The following is a 14,442-nucleotide window of genomic DNA, read 5'->3' as shown; positions in this document are numbered from 1 at the left end:
CATTTGAAAATTGTCAATACTCATACATGGTGGTTTCATCTTTTTCCTCACATATTTCAAGATGTCACTTTAATAGAGAAACCACATTTGTAAATGTACCATGCATTGACCAAGACCAGGCTACAAACTCAGAATGTGTAGAAAATTATAACAATTGTTATGCAGAACATGAAGTGGCTCAAAGTATATCAACAGTGGCTAGTATAATGGAATCTTCAGCGTCCAATGATAAACAGGTTTTGGAAAGTTTTGCTTTGTTTCTGTTAAAGTTGGAAAGTCAAAAGTTTGTTCCAAAAAGTACAATCCAATGCATTCTTGAAGAAATTTCCATTGTTGACACCATTAGAAATGACATGCTAAAAGAAGTTGTTTTAAACTCAGGTCACAATGAAGAGGAAGTCCTGAAATTTAACAGAGCAATTGAGGACTTATCCTTTGTCAGTGTTTGCAGTAAATTAAGATCCATTCATTGTCGCTCTGTGTTTTTTAAGGAACGCTTTGGTTACATTGCACCTCATGCGATGCATTTAGGCCAGTATCTTGGGAAAACCTCCCTTTTCTACTATGTGCCAATTATTGAGACTGTACAACTAGTTTTAAAGCATGCTGGTATAAATTTTGTTTATGGCTCAGGTAATAAATGTCATGACAGTTTAAATGACTTCTTCGATGGAACTGTTTTTAAAACCATGAGTGATCCAGATAAGATACAAATTCTACTCTATCAAGATTCTTTCGAGATTGTAAACCCACTAGGTTCCAGCAGAAAAAAACACAAGTTGCTTGCTGTCTATGCGATGATAGGAAACTTGCCAATTCCACATAGAAGTTCACTTGACAATATTGTTTTAGTGTTGCTGGTAAAGGAATCTTATTTTAAACATTTTGGTCAACAGCTGGTTTTCCAACAACTTCTAACAGATTTAAACAAATTGGAACGGGATGGAGTTGAGTGTAATGGCAAAACAGTGAAATTTGAGCTTTTTGCTTTTCTGGGAGATAATCTTGGTTCCCACACTATTGGTGGATTCTCGGAAAGTTTTTCTTGTGAGTATTTTTGTCGCTACTGCATGATAACAAAACACGATTTTCATGACATACCATACGAAACTGGCACAAGAAGAAATATAGCGCAATATGACAATGCAGTACTTCGTCTACAACAACTTCATGAAGGAATGTATAAAGGTATTAAATTCAATTCCATTTTTAACCAGTTAAGGTCATTCCATGTTTGCAGACCAGGATTGCCACCTTGTCTTGGACATGATCTTTTTGAAGGCATTGTTGCTTATGATTTAGGCTTGTACATACAATATTTTGTGCACAAAAAGTGGTTTACATACAACTTATTAAATGAGAGAATTTTGCGATTTCCGTATAAAGGTAGTGATGCATCAAGCAAACCACCCTGTGTGCCATCCAAAACTCCAAGGTTAATTGGACAGGCTATTGAGAACTGGTGCCTGCTTCGTTTTTTCCCATTGATTGTATATGACTTGATTTTTGATAACTCTGACAGAGTTTGGAGTTTACTATTGCAACTACGTGAAATTGTTGAGCTTGTGTGTGCTTCTTACATATCTACAGCACAAGTAGCTTATCTTGATGTGATTGTTAAAGAGTATATTGCAAACCGTCAAGAAATCTTTCCACATGTAAAACTACGACCAAAACATCATTACTTGGTACACTATTCATCCCTGATACACCAGTTTGGTCCACTGATCTTGTTGTGGACAATGAGATTAGAAAGCAAACACTCATTTTTTAAAAAAGCTGCCCGAAATTTAAAAAATTTCAAGAATGTGTCAAAGTCATTGTCGGAGGTACATCAACTATATTACAGCTATATCCATACTGGAAAATTTTTAAAAAGTGCATTGGACTTTAGTAATTGTACGTATTTGGATATCCATACTTACAGTGACTCTATTAAACATTTGTTAAGGAGCCAAAATATTACAGCTAAAAATTCTGTTTTGACATCAAATGTAACATACTATGGAACAATGTACAGACGTGGCATGTATATCTCTCATTATTCAGGCTCATCACGCCACACATTTTGTTGTATATTACTCATGATTGTTAAGAATTCCAATGAGTTTTTTTTGTTAATTGAAGATTTCAACTCTTATTTGTCATGTAAAACTGGCATATATTGCTTGTCGGAAACAACAAAACATTTTAAGTTAGTAAAATGTGATGACTTGTTGGATTATTATCCTTTGCAAGCATATGTAATCGATGGTCAAAAGTGTTTGTGTGCAAAACATGCAATTTTTCGCAGTGTGATTTACATGTGAACAAGCTTACTGTTCATGCTGAAAGTAGTGTTTATTTGATTGTTATTTTCAGTGCACTGTTCATTCACCTGTTTTGAGCTGCAAGCAGTGTACACTTCTTTCACCTATCAGGTCTCATCTGAGCAACTGGTGTGTTGCTGGTACACCAGCCAGACACAGGTTCTTTCGCTTTTGTGTGTGGCCTTGCAGTCAACATCAACCTGCTGGGTACCAAACTAGGTGCAAACAAATAGAGATTAACCACAAACAATTACCTGGAAACTAACTAATAGTATGCTGCACAGTGGTTAGTCTCTAAAGGTTTGTACCTAGTAGTGGTAATTAACACACTAGTTGCTCAGATTAGAACGGATAGGTAAAAGAAGTCTAGACTGCTTGCAGATCAAATTTTTGATGCTTGGTTTGTCGTTCAAACTGACAGTGAAATGTGTTTTATATTTCGTTTCCTCTAGGGTATTTCTTGACTATAGTATCAGTTGTATAAGATTCAAGATTTTCAGTGTACTGATAATGGATACCATAAGTAGTGATAGCGACACCATACCAGTGGAACAAGATATATTGGATGTCCTGGTGGAAAGTGGTGTGGAAATGCCTGAACAAACTAAACAGCACCTTGTTGACTTTATGGTGGAAATGGGTGCGTTTTCTGTTGAAGACATGATTTATATAAAGGATGAAGATCTTTCTCCCTTTCTTTTACCAATTCAGCGAAGAAAGCTGCTGGAGTGTATAAAACAAAAGTTTAAAAATGAAAAGCTCCAAGGAAATGTAATTGACTGCAATTCAGATGCCCCATTACAAACTACCTGTACGAAGGATGATCACTCACCACAGTTTTCTGCTGCAGTACAGTACAAACTTAACGAGGAGAAAATTCCCAATTTGACATTGAAATGTTTGCAAGAAAAAAAAAGACTAACTCCATCTGAACGCAGGCTTTTTGTGAGGATCATTTCAGATGATATTTCGACAAAGTTTACTTCACCAGGAAGAAAAATTTTACGTATAGTTGCAAGCAATGTTGTTCTTAAATATCCAAAGTCTTTGGCTGATTTTGGGTTCAATGGGGAGTTTTTGGGAGATGGATGTGGTTCTTTTATTTTACAACTAGAAAACAGTTTGAGCAATAGTCGTCGTCAACGCCAAAAAAGGTCTGCAGAATCCTCTTCAGAAAGTGAAACCAGCCCTTTAAGAAAAAGACAAGACTGTAATGTATCCCAGTTGCCGCAGGATGAATTAGAGAGTTATCGGGTTGCTCTTGTGGCAAAGTTTCAAACTGGTTCACTAGGAAGTCTGGATGAAGAAGCCACTGCGCTTCTTCAAAGGAGCTTTACAGGATTAAGATCTGTAATTACCTCACAAAAGTACCAAATTACTGACTTGCTTGTCGAATGGCCTATTCTCTTTACCAAAGATGGTTTTTCAGTTCATTTTAAACAACTTGTGGGGAAGAGCATAATAAAGCTTACAGAAAATATGCATAAAATGATGCCAAATTTTCAATTATTTATGCAATCAATGCAGATAAAAAACAAAGATATCAAGACAGTGATTAAAGAAATCAGCGCTGCTAAATGTACCACAATGAATTCTCAACCTGACATCATAGGAATGATTGCTCTCCTCTGCCATTACTTTGGGGAGAACTTGCACACACTCATTTTGAAAGTAAGTTTAACAATTATGCACCAGTTCTAAGCTAAGTATCAACAGTGGAACTTAATGTAACACAATCAGCACTTCATTTCTGCTTTGGTGTGGTATTCTGAGATCCCTAAAAGCATTTTATGCAGCCTTTACAATATTTTTGATTGATAACATGGAAATTTTTCATTCAGGAAGGAGATGCAAATCTTCCTGTTACGCCTTGTATCATCTGTAAAGGTAGGTAACAGTCAATGTTTTGATATGCTTGTCAATTGTAGCCAATACCAACTCATGTAGCTATACAAGTATAGGTTCTTTCTGTCAATAACATACTATGAAAATAAATACAAGGGAGCAAATATCAAACCCATCCACAAAGTGATGATAACTAAAATGTAATTTGTAGATAAAAGCAAATGTTAAAGTTTTGTTTTGTTTCTTGTAAAGCACACTATACTTCCTTTACGTCACATCAAGTTTTATATCATAACACAACTTGAAAACTGGAATTTTCAGGTTCAACCATGTACACAGCTGCAACTTTTGACATAGTAGTGGACAAACAAGTAATCATGAAAAACGTGACAACAGCTGCAAATGCAATAGCCACTGTTTTTGCATCATTTTATGTATTCGACATAGAATACCCTTTGTCAAGTGCTATCACTTTGGAGTTTTTTCAATGGTATGACATACAACTCTTGAATACTATTTTCATGAATACGTTAGTCTGAATGCTGTTTTTGTGTTTAGGTCCATTGCTGAAATAAGACCAAGAGGTATTAAAACAGAGAAGGCGGGAAAAAATAAAAGCAGAATGAATGGAATACATGCAAAAGTTTTAACACTTACTAACAACATAAATGACTTCTGTGCTCTTTGAATTTGTTTGACGTTGACGAAGTAATGCTTCATTCAGTGCATAACGAAGATTTCTGTTCTTTACATGTTAAGTTTTAAACTGACTGCTTTTGTGTAACAGTTGTTGCTTATGTGTAACGCACCCATTCAATGTGAAATGCAATTTATGCAGACAAATTGGAGCATGTAGCACAATGCTTATGTAACTAGTTGGAGTGGTCTTTGTTGCCTCCATGCATTGCTGCCTTTTTTGGAATTACAGCTACTTTGAACACTTTGTGAATGCTGTTTTCCTAAGTCGCTGTTGCTCAAACACTTAAAAGTTATCACTGCCAGTTGTGGAAATTTTAAATTTGCCCACTGTAAGTTCTTGTTGTCTGTGCAGCATGTCTGTTTGTGTTATGGACATACCTGGCCCAAACACATCGCTTTAATAAAGTTTTCATTGAAATATGTTCTTTTACAACTGAGTTGGATCTGTTTACGAAGTTTAGGTTAATTGATAGACCATTCTGTATTTTAACATAAAACGTATGTATCGGAGATATACGGAACTGTCGGGAAATTTTGAATACATACAGTTTGTTTTTCAAAAGTACATAACTTTTATGGCACCACTGCTGCCATAAAAGTTATGTAAAAAATGAGCAAATTTTTTTTACAGTGTAGGTACGCGAAGTAATCGAATTGCACAATTTAACACGAAAATGACATTTAATCACAAAGTTTCGCTGCAGTGGTTTGTCGAAAAAGCGCCACTGGCAAGGGATTGTCTTAAATTTAAATAACTGTGACGCGATAATGTTCATTATGTTGACAATAGTAGTTTTAGATTAATGTCTGGTTGTTTTGCACTTGTGAGTGGGAAGACAAAAGCACGGAACAAACCCGACTGTACAGTAGACCCGCGGTGTGAATTGTCTTCCACTTAACCACGTAATAAACATCTCCCATCCCTCTCATCGATGAGTGATATTAAACACGAACAAGAAGATGTTTTTGAACAGGATTTTTTCGTGGAGTTGGGAACGCAAGATTTAACATAAAATGTCTTGGGGCGCGACCAAGAAAGTTTAAGAACCAATGCTCTAAATTATAGCAGTATAGGAAAAGATGTTAATAGTAAATGTAGCCAACTTATTTCAAACCGCAGGTAATCAGCCAAAACACGAGGTTATTATTTATTCGGAATCGAACCGAATCCGAATATCGATACCGAATCCTATGTTAAATTTGTTTCACCAAACTTTTAACAAGGGAACTTGGAATTGAACATTGCCATGAGAATATATGCACGAAACTGGAATTGTACGAAATAAACATAGGGAAATTTAGTTCACGAATAACGGCATTAGAATAGAATTGTGTCGCTACAGCGAAAATACGAACGGTGCGTGTGATTTTGTATTAAGGCAAAAGTACACATTACGCTTTAGAAGAATTCCGTTTAACGTGAAAATCGCTCCAGTCTTCTTCATATAAACTGATCGAAACACGACTCAAACGATGTTTCAGAAAGATGAATTGGCAGCAGAGCCAGAATGCATTCAGTATTCGGACCCTTTCTTGTGAAGCAAGGGCGAAGTGAGGTAAAGAGGTACGGTTGTATCTTTACTTGTTTCTCCACCAGGGCCGCACATATCGAGATAGCCCATTCATTGTCGTCCGACTCCTTTATTGGAGCCCTTCGACGGTTCATCGGTCGTCGCGGACGTCCAAACCAGATCTTCAGTGATAACGGCACGAATTTCGTCGGAGCCGAGCGTATCCTGCGTGAAGAACTGAAGAAGTGGAACCAACAGCAGATTCAGCAATATCTGCAACAACGCGAAATTGCATGGAGTTTTAATCCCCCCACTGCCAGCCACATGGGTGGGGTATGGTAGCGTATGATACGCTCTGTGCTCAAAATTCTCAACGCCCTGCTCTCGGAACAGACGTTGTCTGATGAGCGGTTGTGCACTCTGATGGTAGAGGTCGAGGCCGAGGCAATCCTAAACTCCCGTCCCTTGGTCCCAGTGACGTTCGATCCGAAGGATGAGGAGCCCCTTACTCCCAATCATTTAATGCTGCAACGTGCAGCGCCGAATATGTCACCAGGACTGTTCACGGGGAAGGACTGTTACCATCAAAACCGGTGGCGTCAGGTACAATACCTGGCCGATCAGTTTCGGAGGCGATGGTCTCGCGAGTACCTGCCTACGCTCATGCCCAGATCGAAGTGGGCAAGTGGACATTCGAATTTTATGGTCAATGACGTGGTTCTTGTGGCGGATGACAACCAGCCCCGCAGCAAGTGGTTCCTGGGTCGAGTGGTTGAGGAACTTCCTGATCGGAAAGGAGTTGTGCGTCAGGTGATCGTCAAGACTCACACTGGTGCGTTAAGACGCCCAATCGCAAAATTGTGCTTATTGTGCCGCGACGTCGCGATGCGTGATTAGTTGCGAGTGAACTGTTTTCGCAATTACTGTCCGATGTTTGTTTGTTGTGTTGACATGTACTCCTTGGATTCGTACATTGTGGGGGGGTATGTTACATCTTATTTGCCAGCAATTGGCTGATTTCTATTTATGTACCGTTTTTCCTTTCACTGCTATAATTGTTGCAGTCTATTGTAGTTTGAGACGTAACAGTTAACGGGTATAGTTTTGTTGAACTGAAAGCGTGGTTAAGTCCTTTTTTGTGTCTGACTTCCGTGGAGCACGGTTCTATGTCGCAAAGAGCTTAATTATGCGTATTGGATAAACTGTATTATCGTTAACCTTGATTGCTATTTGAACGCAATGGCTTAAAATGCCATTCGTTGTACCTTGGAAAGTAAATGAGTCAGACAAGTTACTTACACTGCTTTTTTTATTCTTAGAGTGTTCGTGCCATTTAATAAAGCGGTGTTTGTGGTTTGTTGTCACAACAATTGATAAGCATTGTGTGTAACGTCGTAGCGGGTATTTGTGACTATACATTGCATCTTTGTTTAGGCGTAACACTGAACTAGCAATTTATTCGTTTGCATGCCGGTTCCGAAAACAGTTAGTGAGCCTGTATTGATTATAAATGTAAAGTACATTTGTTGATGTGATGCATTTTGTACAGAAACCGTCTTCTTGGTCCGAATAAAAAAACTGCGAATATTTTCGGAGGAAGTTCAGGAGGCGCGTTTTGACCTTTCCCTCGTGTGACGTTCCGCTCCACGAACCGGGGAGCATCAAACGGGCGTTATAGTGGTTGATTGTGGCGAATTAATCTAATCATTTATGACACAAATTCGTAGGTAACGCAACTGCCAAGCAAAGAATTACTTCTATCTTTTGCTTAATTGACGGTTTATTGTTTCTGTCGTGTTTTTAAAAGTTCATGCATCACGTTAGCAATCACAAAAGCTTTAACCACAAGAACACCCTGTCCCAGTAACTGTTTTATTATTATGCAACCACATAAGACTTCATAGGTCGAAATAGCGGCCATCTATCTGCAGCTCAAATTAACATCGAAATCCGTTTCCTGCACTTGTTCACTTATTGTTCCCTGTTTAATGCAAAACTAAATCTGGTTTACAATGTTTTCCATTCCTATGCATAAGGCTTGCTGCCAGCACTCGCACGACTGAAGCGCCTTCTATAACGTCACCCAACAATATTCTCGCTTTCGTACGATTTCGTTCGCAGCGGCAAGAACGCGACATTGATCAGCTGTATCTCAAAAGCCGGTCGTCGTATCAACCTACTTGTTTTACCAAAAACATTTTCTTTCAAGTTATAACCATCTCTTAGTTTAATTATTAAAATGTTTTATTTATCCGCGTCACATGCAATTTAATGTAAAGATTGGCTGAAAATGCGTTGCTGGTGTTTATAGATGGGAGTTCTGCAATAAAACGCGTTTAGTGAAGCGGTAACTAATTGCGTTTAGGCAAAGCAGAAATTGTCAAAGAATGTAATTTTATTGCCTTCTAAATATATGAAATCGCAGCATGTGAATCAGAAGACAATGTAACCAAATTTGTTCTCCTAATTCTCTGAGTTCGTTTACAAAGTCGGGCAAAAGATATTAATATTTACGATTTTTCATAGTTGTACAAAAAATATTTATTATCCACACGATCAAGGGCTGATGACCACAGAAAAAGCTCTCACCACATCCAGGTTTGCCGTTAACTCCTCACGTTTTTCTTTGCCTTAAAGTAAATTGTCGCTTTTGGTGTTTCCTACTAATGTTCATCGATAATTTATGCATTCGCTAAACGTAAATTTTGCTTTATACATGCTTGTTTATTTATCCTGAAGTAGTGGCTGTTTTTATCTTATATTCTGGGGGAGGGGGTTTTTAACAACAAATTTAAACGAATTTTTGACAAAACCAGACCTGCATGGTAGGGGTCACGCACTTAAAAAAATCACTCCCTTCCACGAAGACCAAATTATTAACAAAATCAAACCTATTTTATTTTTACAAGTTACAACGTATATGAACATGAAACATAAAATAGTTTGGGCACCGATAAAACCAAAAGGGTTGGCGAGTCAGGCGCCCATGTAAAGGTTGCGACAGACTGCTTTGGACTTCATATAGCGCGGATTAGCACTTGATATTCACAAGGGAAAACAAGATGCTTAAGGCACACATGCATTGAACATAATGTACATCTTCACCTATTGTAGAATTGGAATTATAAATTCGTAGCAGAATCACGTTGGAAATCCACAAAAGGAATAATTGCTATTTTGCGGATATCTGCTATTATCACAAAATACAGCGGTTTGCAAACACAAATACATGATTTTAATAAAACTGGTTGAAGTTGCATAAAACGATATTTTACATGAAAACTTTTATTTGAGCATCTTTGCCGGTGATCAATCTCAGTTAAATATCATCTACTCCCAAATATAGAAACATATTAAACAGCAACAACAGTCGCATTATAAACTGGTTTGTTAAGATCAAAAGCATGTGTCCAAACATCTGAGGTTGGATCGTAAACTTCAACTGATGTGAGTACTTCACCCCAGTTCCTATAAAACAAACATGATACAGTTTCATGAATCAGGCACACAACAAACACAGGTAAGTATTTCTACAACATTTTTCACTAAAAGTAAATTTTATAAGTTAACAAAAACAAACCAACGTACACCCGCAGACCCCTACACCACTAAACCAAACCACACATACAACCTTGTATAATACAAAGTGTTTCAAGTTTAAATTTAACAAACGTTTTATGAATGTTGTTAATCAAGTATAACATCGTGTATCCCACTTGTCCCAGTTTCTCAACATTTCACATTTTCACATAAAACGGGAAACAGTGGACTATAGTGACGTCATAATAGTAATTCTTACCTCAATCCACCCACAACATAAATCCTCCCATCAATAACACAAGCAGAGTGACGGAAACGAGGATTTAGGAGAGGAGAAACATATTTCCATTTGTTGACTCTAGGTTCGTATTCTTCAACTGTTTGCAGGGAGCCACGACCACGACCACCTCCTGTCAGATTTAAAGTAAAACTTTTTATTGTTTTTAGGTTAATACTTTATAGTTATATCTACCAGTTTTTATGTTTAGGATTCTTTTCAGGAAACTCCATTATATTTATCACGTGATACATTTACCGGTGACGAATATGAATTTGTATTTTATAAAATTTACACAAAAACCACTTACTGTTAATTTTATTGCTTAACTTTTCATCACTAACCAATTGCATAGATCTTCCCTTTAATTTCTTCACATGCTAAATCACTTCTCCCTTCATTGAGAGAAGCGATTCTTGTGGAGGTTCCAACACGAATATCGCGGAATTCACATGATTGTAAGGGTTGTCCGCCATCATCCCATCCGCCCACAGAAAACAAAACATCTGAAGAAATTTTTAAATCGGTTGTGTTAATATTTATTGTGACGTCATATTACGATTATGTTGTAACGTTACGTAACAAGCAATGAGGTAAGCACTGCGTTTAACGTACAAATAAGCGATCAGCTTTCAATCGGGGTTTTAATTGAAATTAATCAATATTAAAGTTCAAATTCATGTCATAAAGAACTACAAAATAAAGATGGAATATTTCCTGCATTTCTGGTAAGTTTGAGGTCGGCGTTTCATAACATTTTCATGTCCAAAAGTGAATATTGTTGGGGTAAATAGAGTGGATTTACTGATTACTTTAATTTGTGGTTAACGGTTAATTATGTTATTGTTTCAAATGCATGCCAACTATTTGAAGCTGGGTCCAGTAATAAGACTAATCCAATACAAAAATAAACTCAAATGTATTCTTACTGTCAATTGAACACATTCCATGCCCATATCTTGGTTGTAACATGTCGAAACCACTTCTCCATCTGTCTTCATGTACAGAATAACACAAAGTTGATGAGAATGTTCCTTGGTTTCCAAGACCACCCGTGAGATACAAGTCATCTAAATTTGTTTGTAATTAGTGAAAACAAGGTTGTCCATAAAAGTGATAATTGTTGATAAACATCTAAATATTCACCAAATATTTACTATATGTTATGAAAAACATAGTTGGACAACTTTCTGTTGAACAATCGGTAACTTGTCAGTAAAGTGTCAGTAATACTGTTACAAGTCCAAAAAAAAATGCCTTTGTGTCTGGGCAGAATTCCCAATTTTTCTCTGGGTTATTACTAACAAAAGTTATGGTGAGCAATAAGAATGAGTTGGTTGAGAGATGAGAAGATAGTCATAAACCACACAAAAACACACTAGTAATGGGTGGAAATAAATATTAACAAAACCCTTTGTCTGCCACCGCGTTACTTTTTTTGCTATGACAATTTGTGAGGCCCCCAATCATTTATTCCTGGAACAGCCTCTGGTTTAGTAATCAACAATTTCAGAAATAACCACACCAACCTCCAACAACAGCAGATGCAGCATAACGTCGACCTTCCGATAAATCAGCAATTTGTACCCAGTTTTTACTTTCCTCCAAATTCAACATCTCACAACTTTGTGTTGGACCATTTCCACCCATTACATAAACATTTTCACCAAATTTAACTGAAGTTGAGTTCATTCTGTCTGTGATCATTTTCTTGACAAAATTTGATGACAATGAAACTATACATCAAGACAAAGTAATTTGCATGTTTCTCTAAATAAAAGAAAGTCTCTATCTCAAAACATATAACAGAAAACATGATCTACTCTGGAGAATATTTAGTTAAGTCATTGACAGGTTACACTAAACCAGGGCATGATTCATGTTGCTACATTTTCTTGTGCAATTGAATTAAAAAAAAATTATCAGTGTCCAAATATTGCATTAAATTCTCAAGGTTACTGGCATAGGCGCCTAGTTTTCATTTTTTCCAAGGGGGGGCGGCTATATTATGACATCATAATTTGCTATTATGGCGTCATCAAGTATCGAAAAACTGTGTATTAGCCAAAAGGGCAGCGTTAATGATGAATACACGAGATCGGTCTACGACACAACCAATAAGTACCTGTTGGCATATTATACTGCGAGACTGACGTTGCAACAACCAGTGTCAGTCGCCGCCGCCCTGCCCCCCTGGATTAGGCGCCTATGGTTACATGACTTTTGCTGTCTTGCTAATTTTAGTTAAAATTTACATTTACTTGCACACACAAAAAGCATGTATATTTATGGGAAAGTACCTTAAATAAACACAATCATATGACAGCAAGCAATGTACATACTGGGTAATGTTCATGTTGTTTTGTGGTAACATTCCATTTCACACAATCTGGTTTTGAATTATCTCCACCAATGAGAAGAAATCCTGACAAATCTGAAACATAAATATGGGTTGTTATGGTTATTGTTTGTGTAAAATAAATAATTATGGTGATAACAATGGAAACATATTTTCCATTCAGGGGAAGTTGTTGCTTTGTAAATCAACCTATTTCATTGGAGTTTGTATTTGTGTTAAACAACCTTCAGTTAAGTTTTTAAATGCAACTACGAAACTAACACATTTTGTAAGTTATGATGAAGCACATCTCTCTGTACTAATCAATGTAGTTTTATTTTTAGACCTTTGTTTAATCTCAGGCCACAGAATAGTATCCCTAACTTGTTGGTAGTTGACTGTACCTGGATTCAGAACAAATATTTCATTAAAAAAACAAATCTTGCACCTTTTTTAACTGAACTTGCTTTTCCACTTGTTCCTGGCTTTTCAAATTTCATTGACAAAGCATCCAAAACTGCATGACAGCATTCAACATTATTCCTCAATAAGGGCTGAAAAACACACAAATGTTAAAAAGTCACAGGTCTAAAAATAACAAACTTTATAATTTACTTCATTTCCAACTGTAGTTGTAAGAAACTGAGTGGAAATAGATGAAAGGTCAAGTTGTGAGAAAAGATTCACAAACAAATCCTCTCGATGGGAAGGATTGAAATTAACCCATCGAACCAGTCCAGTAAATACATCTTCTTCCATCTATATTCAACAACTAATATGTAATAACAAAGCAACAGTTTGAACAAATGATAAAGAGTTTAATGTCACCGGTGACTACATCATATACTAAATTTACACCAAGAGCATGAAACGAAAAGTGAAACATCACAGAGTTTAAATCACCATTTAAGCTTCTGAAAATATAAAAATAATAATTTTATTGAAAACATTTGGTATTGTTATTTTTTTACTGAAAAACAAAATGTTTAAAATATTTAAAAAACAATATTAAATGCAGGTATGCAGCAAAATTTAAATTAATCATAATTACCCCTTTGTTTCTCTGTTTGATGATTGCAGACACATCACCAACATCAAGTTGCATGAAATCATCATGTTGTACAACTGTTGCAATGTTATCAACAATCATTTGGTTTGTTTTCTTTTCCACATCAGCAAGATTGTATCGAGTAGCATAAGCTCTTAGCTTCAAACAGTTGTCGGTTGAAATCATTTCAAGGATGACTCGACAACAAAATGACTTCAACTCTGAAAGTGTGGACAAAACAAAATTGAGCTGCACCTAATTCTGAAAGTGATATCTGTGCTCACTTCTCCATCAATCACAAATAATTTGTTTTGTCCAACATTTTACACAGTACAAACATATCAATATCCATCACAGCAAACTAACAATAGTCAAACACAATAATATTAACCTAAGATATGAAAAATGTCGTGGTTGACAAATAAAATGATATACATGTAGAACAGTGCTTTGAGCCAAGTACAGAAGTTAGGAAATATTTGAAAAAGTTCAAATTAATATTTTAGGATTTCATCTGTAATCACATAGGACAGTGCTTTTCAACCTGTGGGACCATCCGCACTGGTGCGGATGCGAAAATTTGTTGTGCGGATGGGCAACATGGTGCGGATGAGTGCAGATGACAATCGCCCGATAAAAGGCTATTTAGTCTAAGAATTTTTCATATTTGGTTAGCTTCAAGAAGCAATGCTAATCCTTCCCCTTTAATTGTCAGTAGGTTTCCAATCCTTTAAATTTTGAAACATCCAAGAAAGGGCAATTTATCATGAAGCCTGGCTGTTCGTATTAGTTGTGTACATCCTGGGTTTCGCACACATTTCATGCGCGGTTTGGCCGCATTGTACGGATGAAATTTTTGTGCTACAGAAAAGTGC

General features: G+C 36.6%; 3 protein-coding genes across 4 annotated transcripts in view; 1 reads left to right on the top strand and 2 right to left on the bottom strand.

Moving 5' to 3' along the window:
- LOC145917791 (kelch-like protein 12) overlaps positions 1–14,442 on the bottom strand; it is a 54,206-nt gene that overhangs the window by 38,723 nt on the left and 1,041 nt on the right. The window contains exons 3-6 of one of the 2 annotated variants that reach the window (XM_083003074.1): positions 13,571–13,788; positions 13,135–13,278; positions 12,968–13,073; positions 12,524–12,615 (exon numbers count right to left, since the gene is read on the bottom strand). In XM_083003074.1, coding sequence (XP_082859200.1) covers positions 12,524–12,615; positions 12,968–13,073; positions 13,135–13,278; positions 13,571–13,788 — 560 coding nt within the window. Of the gene's footprint in view, positions 1–12,523; positions 12,616–12,967; positions 13,074–13,134; positions 13,279–13,570; positions 14,429–14,442 lie in introns of both variants that reach the window. The other variant, XM_083003075.1, reaches the window with a different exon arrangement.
- Positions 2,820–4,842, top strand: LOC145911709 (uncharacterized). Its single transcript, XM_082999130.1, has 4 exons — positions 2,820–3,980; positions 4,151–4,196; positions 4,476–4,644; positions 4,713–4,842. The coding sequence occupies exons 1-4, from the start codon at positions 2,820–2,822 to the stop codon at positions 4,840–4,842; spliced, it is 1,506 nt and encodes a 501-aa protein (XP_082855256.1).
- Positions 9,316–12,316, bottom strand: LOC145911674 (kelch-like protein 35). Its single transcript, XM_082999089.1, has 5 exons — positions 12,307–12,316; positions 11,111–11,251; positions 10,526–10,687; positions 10,164–10,314; positions 9,316–9,832 (listed from the first exon to the last, which is right to left on the bottom strand). The coding sequence occupies exons 1-5, from the start codon at positions 12,314–12,316 to the stop codon at positions 9,718–9,720; spliced, it is 579 nt and encodes a 192-aa protein (XP_082855215.1). The 3' UTR covers positions 9,316–9,717.

Source organism: Ascidia mentula, chromosome 1 (genome assembly GCF_947561715.1).
Source record: "Ascidia mentula chromosome 1, kaAscMent1.1, whole genome shotgun sequence".
In the NCBI taxonomy this organism is placed as follows: domain Eukaryota; kingdom Metazoa; phylum Chordata; class Ascidiacea; order Phlebobranchia; family Ascidiidae; genus Ascidia; species Ascidia mentula.
The sequence above is the reverse complement of the archived record's forward strand: the minus strand, read 5'-3'. Positions and strand labels throughout refer to the sequence as shown.